Below are 15,700 nucleotides of genomic sequence, written 5' to 3' on the forward strand. Positions count from 1 at the left end.
TGACCTTCCTGCTGTCTGAGAACTCAGTCTCGTTATGTTTGTTTATAAACTTCAAGTTGTGAACTCTTCAGATACCATCAGTACAGGCCACCTGGACAAAGATTGCAATAGTCACGACAGTTTTCTTTTTCCTGAAAACTTTCACGAGAGTTGCCGGTGAGTGAATGTGTGGATCAGAAGAAATGGAGTTCACTTGTGGTTCAGCTTTCTGTGCAGTTTGGAACTGACCAAGTAACCCGAGTTTTGAGTTAACAAGGCTTCTTTTTTTGTATTTCTTTTAGTCTCCCCGAGTGAAAGAATTATCAAATTCTGAGGTAAGTAGTTGTGATTATTGAATTGTTAAAGAATATGGGCTTTTGTTTGGGTTTGGTTTTAATGTTAAGCACATCCTATATAATAAAGAGCTAACATGCTAATTAGACCAAACAGCAGAACAACCATCCTGAAGACCGTCCAGACAACCTTCTGGATGAAGCCTGGGCTGTGAGGGCCGAGGCAGCCGGCGCTGAGTGTTCATATATTAACATGTATCAGAATTTACTTCCTTCCTTTTAAAGGCTGAATAATATTCCATTGTATGTATATACCACATTCGTTTATCCATTCATCTGTTGGTGACACTTGGATTGCTTCCATCTTTTGACTATCCTATATAATAAAAGCCTAATATGCTAAGTGTCCGGTCATCCGGTCAGCCATTCAACCAATCAAAGTGTAATATGCTAATGATATGATAAGGCCACTCAACTGCTCGCTATGATGTGCACTGACCACCAGGGGGCAGACAGTCGACTGGGTCGCTATGATGTGCCATCAGGGGGCAGACGCTCCAACTGGTAGGTTAGCCTGCTGCTGGGGTCTGGCCAATCGGGATTGAGCGAGATGGGCCGGACATGCCCTGGAGCCCTCCCCAGCTGGCCAACCTCCCGTGTCCCTCCCTGGCCCCAGTCGGGCACTGGTGGGGTCCCTCGGTCTGGCCTGTGCCCTCTCGCAATCTGGGCTGAGGAACTCCCCACCTCCCCGCTACTGCATGGATTTCGTGCACCAGACTACTAGTTGTTAATAAAATTCCTATGAAAATGGCTGCACAAATACCTGTTGAAGTCCCTGCTTTCAATTCTTTCAGGTCTGTACCCAGAAGGGAATTGCTGAATCCTACGATAATTCTGTTATTAAGTTTTTGAGGAACCACCGTACTGTTTTGCAATGCACAAGCTTCCAGTTTCTCCACATCCTCTCATTACTCTGTTTCTGTGTTTATTTTTGGCAAACATATATGTGCATGCTTCATTTTGAAAAGTGTTAATAATTATATTAACATTTTGAAAACTAATCTTAAAGTTCTGTTTTTCTATCAAAATCCAGAACCAGTGAGTAACTTTTGATTTCCTCTATATGAAACTAAATGAACACAAAATTTTACTTCCTCATCTCCTTGATTTTGCTTATATATTACTAGGGACCCGGTGCACGAAATTCGTGCACTGGGTGTGTGTGGGGAGGGGAGTGTCCCTCAGCCCAGCCTGCCCCCTCTCACATACTGGGAGCCCTCAGGCGTTGACCCCCATCACCCTCCAATCGCAGGATCGGCCCCTTGCCCAGGCCTGACGCCTCCGCCAGAGGCATAGACCCCCATCACCCTCCGATCGCCTGATCGGCCCCTTGCCCAGGCCTGACGCCTCCGTCAGAGGTGTCAGGCTTGGACAGGGGACCCTCATCTCCCCCTGATCACTGGCTCTGGCCCCTGCCCAGGCCTGAGGCCTCTGGCCCAGGAATCATGCCTGGGCAGGGGACTCCCATCTCCCTCTGATCGCTTGCTCCACCCCCCGCCCAAGCCTGACGCCTCTGACCCAGGCTTCAGGCCTGGGCAAGGGGACCATCATATCCCCCCAATCCCCGGCTCAGCCCCCCACCCAGGCCTGATGCCTCGGCCAGAGGAGTTGACCCTCATCACCCTCCAATCACCAATCACCGGATCGGCCCCTTGACCAGGCCTGAGGCCTCTGGCAGAGGTGTCAGGCCTGGGCAGGGGACCCCCAGCTCCCCGTGGTTGCAGGCTCCGCCCCTGCCCAGGCCTGACACCTCTGGCCTAAGCGTCCGGCCCGGGCAGCGGGGACCCGCAGCTGCAGCGGCCTGCGATCATGGGCTCCGCTTTAGGCCCAGGCAAGGGACCCCTAGTTCCCGGGACTGCCAGCTTCGACCGTGCCCAGCTCCCATCGCTGGCTCCACCCCTACTTCCTGCTATCACTGGCCAGGTCGTAAAAGGCACCTGATTCTCCGATCATGGCTGGGGGGCAGGGCAAAGGCGGCCCCAGGGCCGCCTTTGCCCTGCCCCCCAGCTCTTAGCTCCTCCCTGGGTTTCCGATCACTGTCAGTGGCAGGGGGCTTCTTCCTGCTTTCCCTTTCGCCTCCCTGCATTGTGCCTACATATGCAAATTAACCGCCATCTTGTTGGCAGTTAACTGCCAATCATAGTTGGCAGTTAATTTGCATATAGCCCTGATTAGCCAATGAAAAGGGTATCGTCGTACGCCAATTACCATTTTTCTCTTTTATTAGATAGGATGAGCTGTTAGACCTCTCTTCTTGTCCTTCTGATTTTTTTTCTCTTTTAACTCTAAATTTGATTTCTTTTCACTAACTTTTCTTCTCCAAGTTACATAATTAAAATGTAGAAATATTTCAAACATGCAAAATAACATATATAATGTCTATGTTAGTCATAAAGTTTCATATCCATTTTGAAAAGCATTTCAGCTATGCTAAGGAATTACTGGTTGATTGTCTTTCTTTATAAGTAATGGAAAGTCCCTAGACATAGAAAAAGGTAGCTTGTATAATTTTGTATTGCATACTTAAATTTGTATTTTGAATGTGCTATTTTGCTGAGCAAAGGGTGCAGAATAGATGTGGTTAAAAGTAAGTATGATACAATGAACTGCTATATTGAAGAAGAAGAAAAAAGTGAACTACTAATATATGCTGCAGCATCACTGAACAAACTATGCTATGAAAGAAGCCAGACACAAAAGAATGCATTGTTTTTTGAGGTCCAGCCAACCTTGCTCAATGGCGATGAATGAAACATTATTCAAGGATATTCATTCTGTTACAGCTGTTTCCAACAACGGATCCCGTGGGTACTTTACTTCAAGTTCCAGAAGAGATTTCTGCTCATCTACCTCAGCCAGCTGGGCAGACGCCTGCACAGCCAACTCAAGTCTCTCTCCCACCCCCCGCAGAGCCAGCAAAAACAGCTCAGGTAAAGCAGGGGCATGCGTTAGTGGTTAGCCTCTGGGAAGATGTAAAAAGCAGACAGGAATGTGCTCATATAATAAGGTGACCTAATAAAATATAATAAGGTGACCTTAGTATATTAGGTGGTAGATTTTGAAACAAGTTTGAATTCTTTTCCCCCAGTTTTAAATGTATGCAGATAAGAGAGTTTTATAAGGATCACACAGATTTTTAAGCAAAAAAAAAAAAAAAAAAATGTTAACAATGGAAACATTTCAAACATCAAAATTTGGGGGTTAATGTTGTCAGCCATTTATTAGATCCTTATTATGCTTAATTTCAGAATGCAGCTGACAGTTATCTTGACACTAGGAAAATTGTCGACTGTTCTCTTTTTGTTCACTTTTGTTTGTGGTATTTATTAATACTGTCTACAATCCTTGATTTTCCAGTATTCCTCTTTTTAAGATATTTGTCAGTTTTATGGGGGTTGACTTTATTAAAATGAGGGAATGTCATCTGTAAATCCACATACTCTGGAGCACACAGACTTATGAAAGCAGTGGGGAAAGTTGCTGCCTTGGAGTGCGTGTCCTCCCACAGCAGGGAACGTCCTCGGGACCAGGATGGCCTCACCTGGCGATGGAGAAGCTTGCTGCCAAGTGGACGGTTCCTCTGCAGATGAGCAGCGGTCACCTCCATGCGTAGCAGTCCTGGCAGTGACCCTCTACCTTTCAATGCTTTTTAGGCTCTGTCTCCAGGAGCAGGTTCACAGGAAACCAAGATCCCCATCAGCCTAGTACTAAGATTAAGGTCAGTCGACGTTTTTGTTTTGTTTTGTCTTCTGAATACTCTGAACACGCTCTTTTCTCTTCGAAAGTTACTCCTTGTTCCAATAGTCTGTGCCCAAGAGTAACCAGATAGGCTTGCGTGTCCTCCTGGCATCGGGTGCATTTGCTTGCAGGTGTATTATTTCACTCTGAAATAATAGGAGCAGCGTGAGGCCTTGGATGTTGACAGTCAACTGGTACATACTCTTCATTGTTTCTCCACTAATTGTGCATTTGCAATGTAGGTCGTTTAGATTAGGAATATGGTCTTTAACCGAGGAACAGTTTTTAGGGGAGTAGCACTAAGTGGGCTTATCTGAAAATTAGTCTTGTAATTGTGACCATATAAATAGCATGGACTCTGAGATCAACTAACCCAAGAGTGGAGTGCTTTCTGATTGTGAGAGAGCAAATAAAGGCCTTCTCCTTAAAAGTGGAGGGAAAACTTCTACGTGTGTAGTTTTGTCTGTTTCTCTATTTTACAGCAAGTGCTCTAATTGATGCTTCTTGGTGGGGCTGCAACTGATAGCTCGCAGGAAGTGCCATGGTGGCGATCTGTTCATTTTAACCCTCTCTCCCTTTGCAGGTAGTTGGATTAGGATTCCAGAGCATTCTTATCAGAATAGCTGTGAATGTTATATTGCTATAAAGTACTCATAAATGAACTTTAAAAATTTATTTATGCTCTAACTGGTTTGGCTCAGTGAATAGAGTGTCGGCCTATGGACTAAAGGGTCCCAGGTTCGATTCCGGTCAAGGGCATGTACCTTGGTTGTGGGCACATGCCCAGTGGGGAGTGTGCAAGAGGCAGCTGATGGATGTTTCTCTCTCATCGATGTTTCTAACTCTCTATCCCTCTCCCTTCCTCTCTGTAAAAAAATCAATAATATATATATATATATATATATATATATATATATATTTAAAAATCAATAAAATATATTTAAAAAAAATAAAAAATTATTTACTGATTTGGGGAGGGAGGGGAGAGAAGAGAAAGAGAGAGAGGTTTTTTGTTCTACTTATTTATGCATTCATTAGTTGATTCCTATATGTACCCTGACTGGAGATTGAACCTGCAACCTGGTGTATCAGGATGACACTCTAACCCAGTGATGGCGAACCTATGACACGCGTGTCAGAGGTGACACGTGAGCTCATTTTTTGGTTGATTTTTCTTTGTTAAATGGCATTTAAATATCTACACTAATAAAAGAGAAACATGGTAATTGGCGTACAACCGCTACCCTTTTCATTGGCTAATCAGCGAGATATGCAAATTAACTGTCAGCCAAGATGTCGGCCTGCAGCCAGGCAGCTTGAAACTAACATGAGGCTTGCTTGCTTCGGTGACGGAGGAAACCAACGTTACCCCCCTGAGGCTGCAGGCCTCTGGGCCTGCAGTTTCAAACATTGTAACAGATACCGCGGGGACTTCAGCCAGCAGAATCGCAACATTGTATGCAAAGGCCAGAAACCTACTTTCAGCCGGAGGTCTAAGAGCTGGAGCCAAGCCTCAAGCTAAAGCTGGCCCAGAATAAAAAAAAAAAAGGAAAAAAGGAGCGGTTGGGAAATTCAGTCACTCCCAGCCTGAAAACAGCCCTCAGCCCCTCACCCAGACTGGCCAGGCACCCCAGTGGGGACCCCTACCCTGAATGGTGTGTGACCAGCTGCAAACAGCCATCATCCCCTCACCTAGGCTGGCCAGGCACCCCAGTGGGGACCCCCACCCTGATCCAGGACACCCTTCAGGGCAAACCAGCCGGCCCCACCCATGCACCAGGCCTCTACCCTATATAGTAAAAGGGTAATATGCCTCCCGGCACCGGGATCAGCGTGACGGGGCAGCACCCAAACCCCCTGATCGCCCTGCGGCTCTGTGTGTGACGGGCGGGGCCACAACCTCCCTATCCATCCTGCTCTGTTCGTGACAGGGGAAGGCGCCCCAACCCCCTGAGCAGCCCTGCTCTGTGCCTGATAGGGCGGAGCTCCCCAACCCCTCCCCCCCCCCACACACGGGTCCTGCTCTGTGTGTGACGGGTAGAGCCATTACCTCCCCATCGGCCTTGCCCTGAGTGTGAGAGTGGCGGCGCCCCAACCCCCTGATCGGCCCTGCTCTGTGGGTGATAGAGGGCGGTGCCCCAACCCCCTGATGGGCCCTGCTCTGTGTGTGACAGGGGGCAGTGCCCCAACCCCCTGATTGGCCCTGCTCTGTGCATGACAGGGGGTGGCGCCGCAACCTCCCCATCGACCCTGCCTTGAGTGTGACAGGGGACGGTGCCCCAACCCCCAATCGGCCCTACCCTGATCGTGACTGAGGGTGGCATCACAACCTCCCAATCTCACTGCTCTGTGCATGACGGGGCGGCGCCCCAACTCCCCAATCGGCCCTGCTCTGAGCCCGACCAGGGGCTGCACCTAGGGATTGGGCCTGCTCTCTGCCACCCGGGAGCAGGCCTAAGCCAGCAGGTCGTTATCTTCCGAGGGGTCCCACACTGCGAGAGGGCACAGGCCGGGCTGAGGGACCCTCCCCTTCCCCCCGAGTGCACAAATTTTTGTGCACCGGTCCTCTAGTATAAAATAAATATCAAAAATATAAGTCTTTGTTTTACTATGGTTGCAAATATAAAAAATTTCTATATGTGACACGGCACCAGAGTTAAGTTGGGGTTTTTCAAAATGCTGACACGCCAAGCTCAAAAGGTTCGCCATCACTGCTCTAACCAACTGAGCTACCTGGCCAGGGCAGAAAACAATTTAGTTTTAGAAGCATCATATGAGATGGCTCAGGCCTTCTTAAACTGTACTCTAACACTTTTAAAAGACTTTCACTAAATTATATTGACTCATTCCTCCTTCCACATATGAATTCCTAGTCATCCTCTTGATATGACCATAATTAGAGATAGAGGTAGCAAGAGCTGTTTGGAGAATGTTTTGATTTTACCACTAGGAGCAATGAAATTATGCCATAAATGTGAGGAAAGCAGATCTGGTTACCTTTTCTTTACAAAAGCCTCCTCAGTGTACCCTATCTCATCTCAAATAGTTCTGAATTAATAGAGTGTCTTAGTAATCTCATCCTATTTTAATTGTACTTAGAGAATACTACTTGTCTCTTTTTGAAAATTTGTTATGCTGCCTTCTAGCAGTCAGTAGACAGTACAAAACTTCTACTTGACGTGTGCTCCAGGAAGGTGGAGAAGGTACTTGGAAGTGATGCAGTTAGCTTTCTAGAGGGTGGTTTCTTAATGAACTATGTTGCAATCCTGTTTATGGAGGAGGGGGCTAGATTCTTCTCGCTGATGAAAACTTTGAGGTTAAATGATGAAAGAGTTTCAGATCAGAGCATATTATTGTCTTTAAAGGTGTTGGTGCTTGACATGTCAGTTAAATAACTAGTGATGCTAACTGTCGGACCTACTTTTAATCAGCTTTCAGAAAGAATAGATTGAACAATTATACAGTCAACAGATTATATATATATATCACTCTTAGCTACTAAGGAGGAATATGGAAAAAAGAGAAAATGAAATGCCTCACTTGATAATCAAGTCTGGGTTGGAAGTTGATTTGGATTATGTACTAATAGCTAAAAACAAATTTCAGGCAGTATACATGCAGAAGTACAAGTCTGGATGCAGGGCGCAGAGAAGGCGGTGCAAGGGTTGAAATCACGTGGGGGCAGGTTGTGTTGGAGATGGGTAGCTGTATTTTAAGCACAATAACAGGAACCTCCTCAAGTATTTGTCAATAGTCCTAAGCCCTCTGCATTGTTTTGATAAAATGGATTTGGGTTCTAAGTGATCAGACATATCTGCCATTAGACATAATGTTCTAATTTCTCCACCTTTAACCAGAACCTCCAGGGAGCCTGGTTAATTTCAGTACAGTCTATGTGGTGTGTGTAACTTTTCCTTGCCAGTCACGTATGAGGATCTGTGGAGTCAAATGTTAACTCTTTGCCGATATGGGCCCAGTTGTTTCCCCATCTCCTTGGACTGCCCAAATCTTACCCATCCATTAAAACTTACTTCTGATTTTTTTCTCTCATCTCATTAGGACTAATGATATGATCTTTGGGAACAAGACAGTCTTGAGGCACAGCTTTCCTAATATATGTTGGCAGAGTCTGTGTGGGTAAATTCAGAAATTGATTTTATACATCCTGTGTTTTTCATAGGAATTCCAAAAAAGAACTAAATGATATTCGATTCGAATTTACTCCTGGGAGAGGTAAGTCATCAAAAAAACTGGAGCTAAAGTAACTGCTGCTTTGTTTAGTGAGAGGTGTTGTGAAGTTTTGTCCTTGAAATATGTTATGTAAAGGATGATAAAAATGTTCCAGATTGGGGGCATATGAATAAAATAATGCACTTCGTTACTGCTCACCTCATTCAGAAAATCTAGTGCCGGTGACCCTTGAATAGCATGGGTTTGAACTGCGTGGGTTGCTTATACACAGATTTCTCAATGAATACTGTAAATGTATTTTGTCTTCCTTGTAATTTTCTTAATAACGTTTTCTTTTCTCTACTTTATTATTAGACTGCAGCACATAATACATGTAACATACAAAATATGTATTACTTCTCTGTTTATGATATTGATAAGGCTTCCAGTCAGCAGTAGGCTATTAGTAGTTAAGCTGTGGGGATAGTCCAGAATTTCCCACGGCACTGCTGGTCAGAGCCCCTACCTACCCCTCATGTTGTTCAGTGGTCATCTGTATAATACAAACAGTAATTAATACAGTTCTAATTTACTGTTACTGTTGGCCAGACTTGTGCTCTGATAATGTACATTATCTCATTAAATTCTCAAAACAATCCACTACATAAAGATTACCGACATTGTATGGATGATGAAATCAAGAGACAGGTGAAGTAACTTGGCTGGGAAGAGGCGTAGCTGGAATTCAAACCCATATCTGTCAGAGGCAAAGTTCTTGCTCTTATCACTGGACATGGTTATCCTCATGACAATAAAGAAGGAAAAAACGAGGCTTCCAGACTCGTCTCTCCCAAGGCTAAAATTGAGCCTGTCGTGCAGAGTTTCTGGCCATGAACTTCTCCCTGGAACATGGCTTATTGCCTTCGTTACTCAGTGTTCAGATTTGGGGAGTGGCCAGCAGCAAACAGATACCTGTCCTTTGTGCCATGCTTAATCTTCTTGCTGCCTTATATCATCAGCAACTGACTATAGAAGAGAGTAGATGCAGATGTACAGAGGGGTAGTCGCTGTACTTTTTAAAAACCAGGCAGAGTCACATACTTAAGAACTAATTCAAAGTGCTGGTTGTCTGCACAAGTGTGTGCATGTCCCCTCTGAGGGGCTGAGGGTTCAGCCCTTCGGGGGGAGCGTCACTGACTCAGTGGGGGGTGAGGGTAATTGGGGATACTCTGTCTTCATCGTTTTAGTTTCTCATTACAGTTGCTCAGATTATAGCACCCAACATAATTAGCTATGAAGAAAAGCCCATCATCATCATCATAAAAGATTTCAGCAAAAAGTTGGGCGTGTGATCCCAAAAACAAGGGATTGCGTTTTATTTTTTCAAGATTTAATTGAGAGAGAGAAAAAATCACTGTTTTATTAGCCATGGGGATGTGGCAGGTTTGCCATCACGTCTCAGAGCTCATGAGGCACCGGCCAGGCTGCCCTTGGACCAGGCGTCTCCTCAGCAGCGTCCCTGGCAGGTGCTCTCCCACTGACATGACACCATTATTGAGACAATTATCTTTACCTTGAGCTCACATTTGCTGTCTAGTTGTATTGCTTTTGCCCTCCAGCTAGACCTGTGAGAATTCCTCAGTTGAGATAATCCCAGTGCTTAAAACTACGTGTGTGGGAGGAAGACCTCCACCTGCCTCCTTGGTTCTGTAGATTTAGTAGCTGAAGTCTGGCAGTGCCAACGCCTGCTCGGAGGGTTAGCAGTGACGTGCCGCACAAGAAATGGAACACCTCTGCTTTGTCCTTGCAGATACCGCAGAGGGCGTCTCTCAGGAACTCATCTCTGCTGGCCTGGTGGATGGAAGGGATTTAGTCATAGGTAACTCCACTCTGCTCTACCCTTCCCCCCGTCTCTGTGTACTTAGGACCAAGAAAACCAGGCTTTGATTCCACTGAGGGCATATCAGTGGTTCTTGGAATGGTCCTTGGCTTGGCTGAAATAACAAGTATTGGGCACAGTTCCTTACAAAAAAAGAAAATGTCACTCCTGAGTTTGCTTTGTGACCTTTGGTGATAGTGAAAAGCCCACCCAGATCGCTGGGAGACTATGACAAAAATTACAAGTTAAAGTAAGCGTGGCCATGTCCAATCCATTTTGGAGGATGAGCGCTACCCTTGTGGAGCTAAGAGGTAAACAGAAATCTTTAGAGTTAGTCCTAGAAAAAGCAGGCAGTAAGATAATGCACAGTCAGCTTTGGGGAGTGATGAAACTTTCTGCTTCCATTTTAATTGTACATAGAAGATTAAAAACTACCATTTAAATTCTTAAAATATGGCTGAAAATGGATCGACTAAGCTCATTACTTTTTCTGTTTGATTACAGTGGCAGCTAATTTGCAGAAAATTGTGGAAGAACCTCAGTCGAATCGATCTGTCACTTTCAAACTGGTATTTGTCTCCTCCTCCTTATTAAACCATCTTCCTTTTTACACACCAGTAACTCCTGCAGACCAGCTTCCATATTCTCTGGGTGATGAGAATTTTACTTTTATTTATTTATTTAAATATGTTTTTATTGATTTTAGAGAGAGGAAGGGGAGAGAGAGGAGAGAGAAACATCCATCAGCTGCCTCCTGCCCACACCCTGACCGGGGGTGGTGCCCTCAACCTGGGCATGTGCCCTGACTGGGAATCAAACCTGCGACCTTTCAATACCCAGGATTCAATGCAACCTTTCTGAGCCACACTGGCCAGGGCTAGGTGATGAAAATTTTAAAATATCGTGGATTGTGTTCACTTAGCCACTCCCCAAGGTCCTGGGCTGAAGTCTCCCTTTGAGGGCCCTCTCTTTCTCTGCCCTCCCAGGAAACCTCCTACCCCAGGCCCTTGACTGTGCTCAGGAGAGATTGTGAGCTAATTTGACTCCAGACCCATCCCTTCTGGAAGAGATCCCTTCATCTGCCTTCTGTTTCTATCCCAGGGACCTCTCCCCTACTGCCTGCATTCCCACAATCCCCATATCAGTTTTAATTGCTACCTGTGATTTGTTTATAAATAGCCCCAGCTTCTCATTTTGTTTGGTTCTTAGGCATCTGGTGTCGAAGGCTCAGATATTCCGGATGATGGTAAACTAATAGGATTTGCCCAGCTCAGCATCAGCTAAATCACGGCCCTGGACGAGGAGGCCTCAGAAGATCCCACACATGCGTATCTCTGTTACTTCTGTGGCCTAAACCCACTACTGCCAAAGAACCCAGCAACAAACTTCCCAGCTAGGAGTTTTCGAGGTCTTTCCTCATGTTCGTCCTGCCATCACCCCCCGTTTCCCACAGGGAAAGAAAAGTTGGATCACCAGTGGCCAGCATCCCCTTACAGAGTTCCGTTAGTCAACTTCCATGTCTCCTGTCTTCCTCCGTCTGCGAAGAGGCCTGCGTGCCTCAGCCAGGAGGAGATCTTTCAGCTCATCTTGCCTTACTCTGTTGGTGGCGCTGGGTGGAAAGTAGCAGCTGTGTCGGGCTTCCTCGTGCCGCCTCTTCTCCCACACCTGACGGGACGTGGGCACCTTGGGATGTCTCTTCACCCCACGGGAGTAGCAATTAAAAGTTGATTGTCCAGCTGGAGCCCAGAGCATTTAATTTAGGGATTTTTTTCTTTAATCTGATGTGAATTCTAGCAACCTTTGTTAGGAAAAAGCACAGCCTCAGATGGAGGCAGCCTAAACCGTCTTCGAGTTTTGTTCATGATGTTTCTAAGCGTTTTGCTGAAGCTGCTCTCAGGCACCCTCTTCATTATTCCCTCCAGAAAGGGTTGCTAGCCTTAACTTCAGCTGGTGCAAAACATCTGACTGTAGTCGAACTTCAGCCATCGGATCCTTCGAAGTGGAACTTGGAACTGTTTTTAGAGAAAATACCAAGTATCGGCTTGTTAAAGTGAATTTTCCCAGCAGTGGTTTTTGGACAGAAAAAAAAAAATCATAACTCATGTCATTGTGGAAGTTATTTATTTTCAGAATTTAAAAAATTAAATTGAAAAACTGCTCCTTAATCCTCCCCTGAAAATCAGTTTGCCTGGCCTCCAAGTCACGAGGAAATGCAAGGCTGAGATTTCTGCAGCAATAACGGAGACGCCACTGCGCCGGAGAGGCCTGCTCCGCCCCTCGCCTGCACTGACCTTCGGAGGGGTCCATCCTGCGGTGCACTGACCCTGGCCCAAGGCAGAGAGTGAAACCACATGTGCCGTGACCTAGGGTTTCTGACAGACAGTATTCATTTGATTTTCTACAGAAATAATGTAAATTATTCTTTAGGTTTTAAAAAAGAGCACTCATAATGCAATTTGTGAATAATCAATGGGGTTGATTTTTTTTTTCCCTACTGTTTCACAGTCAGCCTTTGTCTAATTGCAAAGAGCCCTGACGCGTTTTGTGTATGTAAGGGATCCTCAATCTGGCCTTACACCACACACAGAGGGGCTCTGGCCCCAGGAAGCGGGGAGAGCTGAGCTGCCTCTTAGGGAGTGGCTCCAGCACGTCCAGCATTGTTGGTCTGTGAATAGCAAGATTGCTTTACCTGGTTTTCTCGGAGTGTCTCAAGGCTCTCCCTACAGGTGACATGTCACAGCTCTTGTTTCATCCGGAGCTTGTAGTTTTAGTCACGGGCTTTCTTAGCCTACCCTGGATGCAAAGGCATGTTGGGAAAGGGGTGGATGTTGGGGAGTAGGAGAGAGGATGGCTTTGAGACGGAGGTTGGGAAGAAAGTAGATTACGGATCAGACACCAAAGTCCCTGGTCCAAGCAGGATTGTTAATGGGAGAGGAAAGAAGGTGGATCAGCTTGCTGGGAAAATACTTACCTTTTTCTTTCTTTTTTAAAAAAAAATGTATTTATTTTTTTTAGAGGCAGGTAGAGGGAATAAAGACAGGGAGGTAGGAATAAGTTTGAAAAAGAGATAGTGTCCTCTTTGGCGCAAGACTAGTCGCTTACCTAGAGTCTGTGTTTTGGTGTCCAATACGCCCATCATCATCTACTTGTTTATGAGTCCAAAGGGTGTGGCTTTCTGTTTGTAGGCGATGAAAGCCCAGGCCGGGGGAAGCAGCAGCCCATCCTGCTCAGCGTCTCCAGCCGCCATTACCTTTGGACGGCAGTGGGACAAGCACGGCAGTGGAAGTGGCTGGGGCTTTCTCTTTGCTCCCAGTTCACTGTTTGCCTGCTGGGAATGAGGAGTCACCAGGCTGCAGGACAGCGTTCGTTCTCGTGCATGCGGTATGGTGGGCTCCCTTTGCCGCCTCGCGCAGTGATGCTGAGAAAATAAGTGAACAGAAACTTCCAGGTGGGACAGCACGTGACCTAGTGAGAGACCTCGCTCCTTTCCAGGAGTGGTGGGTGGTTCCGGGTACACCCTTTTCCCAAGGTCCCCAGGACTCCCTGTGGTAGGGACTGACTTTAGCACAAGGTAACCTGTGCCAACGCTGTTTGTGAAATGTATGGTGTTTCTGAATGACTATTGGATTTGTTTGGTTTTTTTGCTTACGTTTTGAACCAAATCCTAGAGCCAGCTGATTCTATTTAATAATCTGGAGGATAGAATAATAGTGTATCAATAAACGGAGGTTCCTCCTTACGACGTGTGCTAGATTATGGAAGATGTAAAATATTTGACTCACCCCCACCCCTTTTTTGACTTTGTATTTTGCTGCATGTTTCCTTCATTTTTAATCAATAAAGAGTAAATTGTCTGTGGTGGTGTAAGGAATCTTTACTTTAGTAGCGGTGAGTGGGGAGGAATGGGGAGTGGGTCAGAGAGTCTCTACTATAATTTTTCTTAAAAATGCAGAAAAACGAAAGTGCACATAAACTTTAAACAATGTCTGTGACCTACAGAATCTTTGTACACATGGGAAAGCTGGAACCCCAAAGGGGAGAGAGAGGATCCACCCGGAGAAGTTTGGCAGGACGGGATAGAGAACGCCGAACATTGATCTTTTCTGACTTGATCCTACTTGTGGGTGTGGGCGGGGAGGGGTGCTGGAGTCAAGCTCATGAGAGTTCCTTTAGGAAAGTTCAGAGCAGGGCTGAACTTGTCTCCATTTGGCTTTGAGATTGCAATGGTGGGGTTTCATAGAAGATTCTAGGCCCCTCTATTCCTCCACCTTCTAGAGAAGTAATCTCCCTGAGCATAATCCCTTCCAGGAAGGTGGCCATGACCAATGATAGGACTGCTTGTGGGTCTTGGTCATCCAGAGCTCAAGTCCTGGAATTGGCAGTATCAGAGCTGATTGAGTTTGCTTTTAAGATAAGCAGGCCATAAAAGTGGACTCTGACTATTGTGGGGAACAGAGAGGGGGTGCTGGTTATTCAAAAGTGACCCTGGTGTCTTGGGGACGGGCACAGCAGGAGCAGCACCCCTCCACTTGGCCATTCTCTCTAACACGGTCGGATCTTGTCGAGAGAGTGGTGATGCTCAGTGCAGCAGTTTACAGGTCCTTTCTTTGGGCCACCTCATCTACCCCTTGATTTTATAGAGAAGTTTTAGTTTCATAGCAAAATGGAACAGAAAGTAAAGAGTTTCCATCTACTCCCTGAATCCATACGTAACAAACTTCCCCGCTATCAACATCCTGCACCAGAGTAGTACATTTATTGCAGTCGATGAACCTACATTGATCAGTTACTATCACTCAAAGTCCAGATTCACTCTTTCTGTTGTGCAATCAATGGATTTGGACAAATATATAATGACATGTATCATCGTTACAGTATCGTACAGAATAGTTTCACTGCCCTGAAATCCTCTGTATTCTGCCTGTTCATTCCTCTCTCCCCTCTAGTTCCTGGCAACTGGTGATCTTTTTACTATTTCCATACTTTTGCCTTTTCCAGAATGTCATACAGTTAAGATCATACAGTATTTAGCCTTTCCTGAATGACTTCCTTCACCTCGTCATATGCATTTAAGGTTTCTCCATGTCTTTTCATGGCTTGTTAGCCCATTTCTTTTTAGCACTAAATAATGTTCCCTGTCTGGATGTATCACAGTTTATTAATCCAGTCACCTGCTGGTTGCTTCTAAGTCTGGGCAGTTATGGGTAAAACTGCAATGAACATTCATTTTGTGTGGATATAAATTTTCAACTCTTTTGGGTAAATATCAAGGAACCCAGTTGTGGACTGTATAATAAGAAAGAGTATGTCTAGTTTTATGAGAAGTCACCAGCTGTCTTCCCAAGTGGCTATACCATTTTATATTCTCACCAGTGAATATAGATTTGTCTGTACTCGTATGTGTGTGTAATGGTATCAGTTTTTAATTTGCAATTCCCTAATGACAATCTTGAACATCTTTTCATTTGCTTATTTGCTATTTGGCCATATATATATATATATATATATATATATATATATATATATATAAATAAAATTTCAGAGAGGGAAAGAGAGAGATAGAAATGTCAATGATGAGAGA

At 45.3% G+C, this 15,700-nt stretch overlaps 1 protein-coding gene across 1 annotated transcript in view; it reads left to right on the forward strand.

The window, feature by feature from the left end:
- Window positions 1–13,973, forward strand: part of OXSR1 (oxidative stress responsive kinase 1) — a 69,848-nt gene extending 55,875 nt beyond the window's left edge. Inside the window, exons 12-18 of the mRNA XM_059664411.1 lie at window positions 282–314; window positions 3,116–3,262; window positions 3,986–4,050; window positions 8,251–8,303; window positions 10,051–10,119; window positions 10,624–10,688; window positions 11,329–13,973. Coding sequence (XP_059520394.1) covers window positions 282–314; window positions 3,116–3,262; window positions 3,986–4,050; window positions 8,251–8,303; window positions 10,051–10,119; window positions 10,624–10,688; window positions 11,329–11,403 — 507 coding nt within the window. The 3' untranslated portion in view covers window positions 11,404–13,973. The remainder of the gene's footprint in view (window positions 1–281; window positions 315–3,115; window positions 3,263–3,985; window positions 4,051–8,250; window positions 8,304–10,050; window positions 10,120–10,623; window positions 10,689–11,328) is intronic.
- Window positions 13,974–15,700: the final 1,727 nt, after the last annotated feature.

This window comes from Myotis daubentonii, chromosome 14 (genome assembly GCF_963259705.1).
Source record: "Myotis daubentonii chromosome 14, mMyoDau2.1, whole genome shotgun sequence".
Classification (NCBI taxonomy): Eukaryota; Metazoa; Chordata; class Mammalia; order Chiroptera; family Vespertilionidae; genus Myotis; species Myotis daubentonii.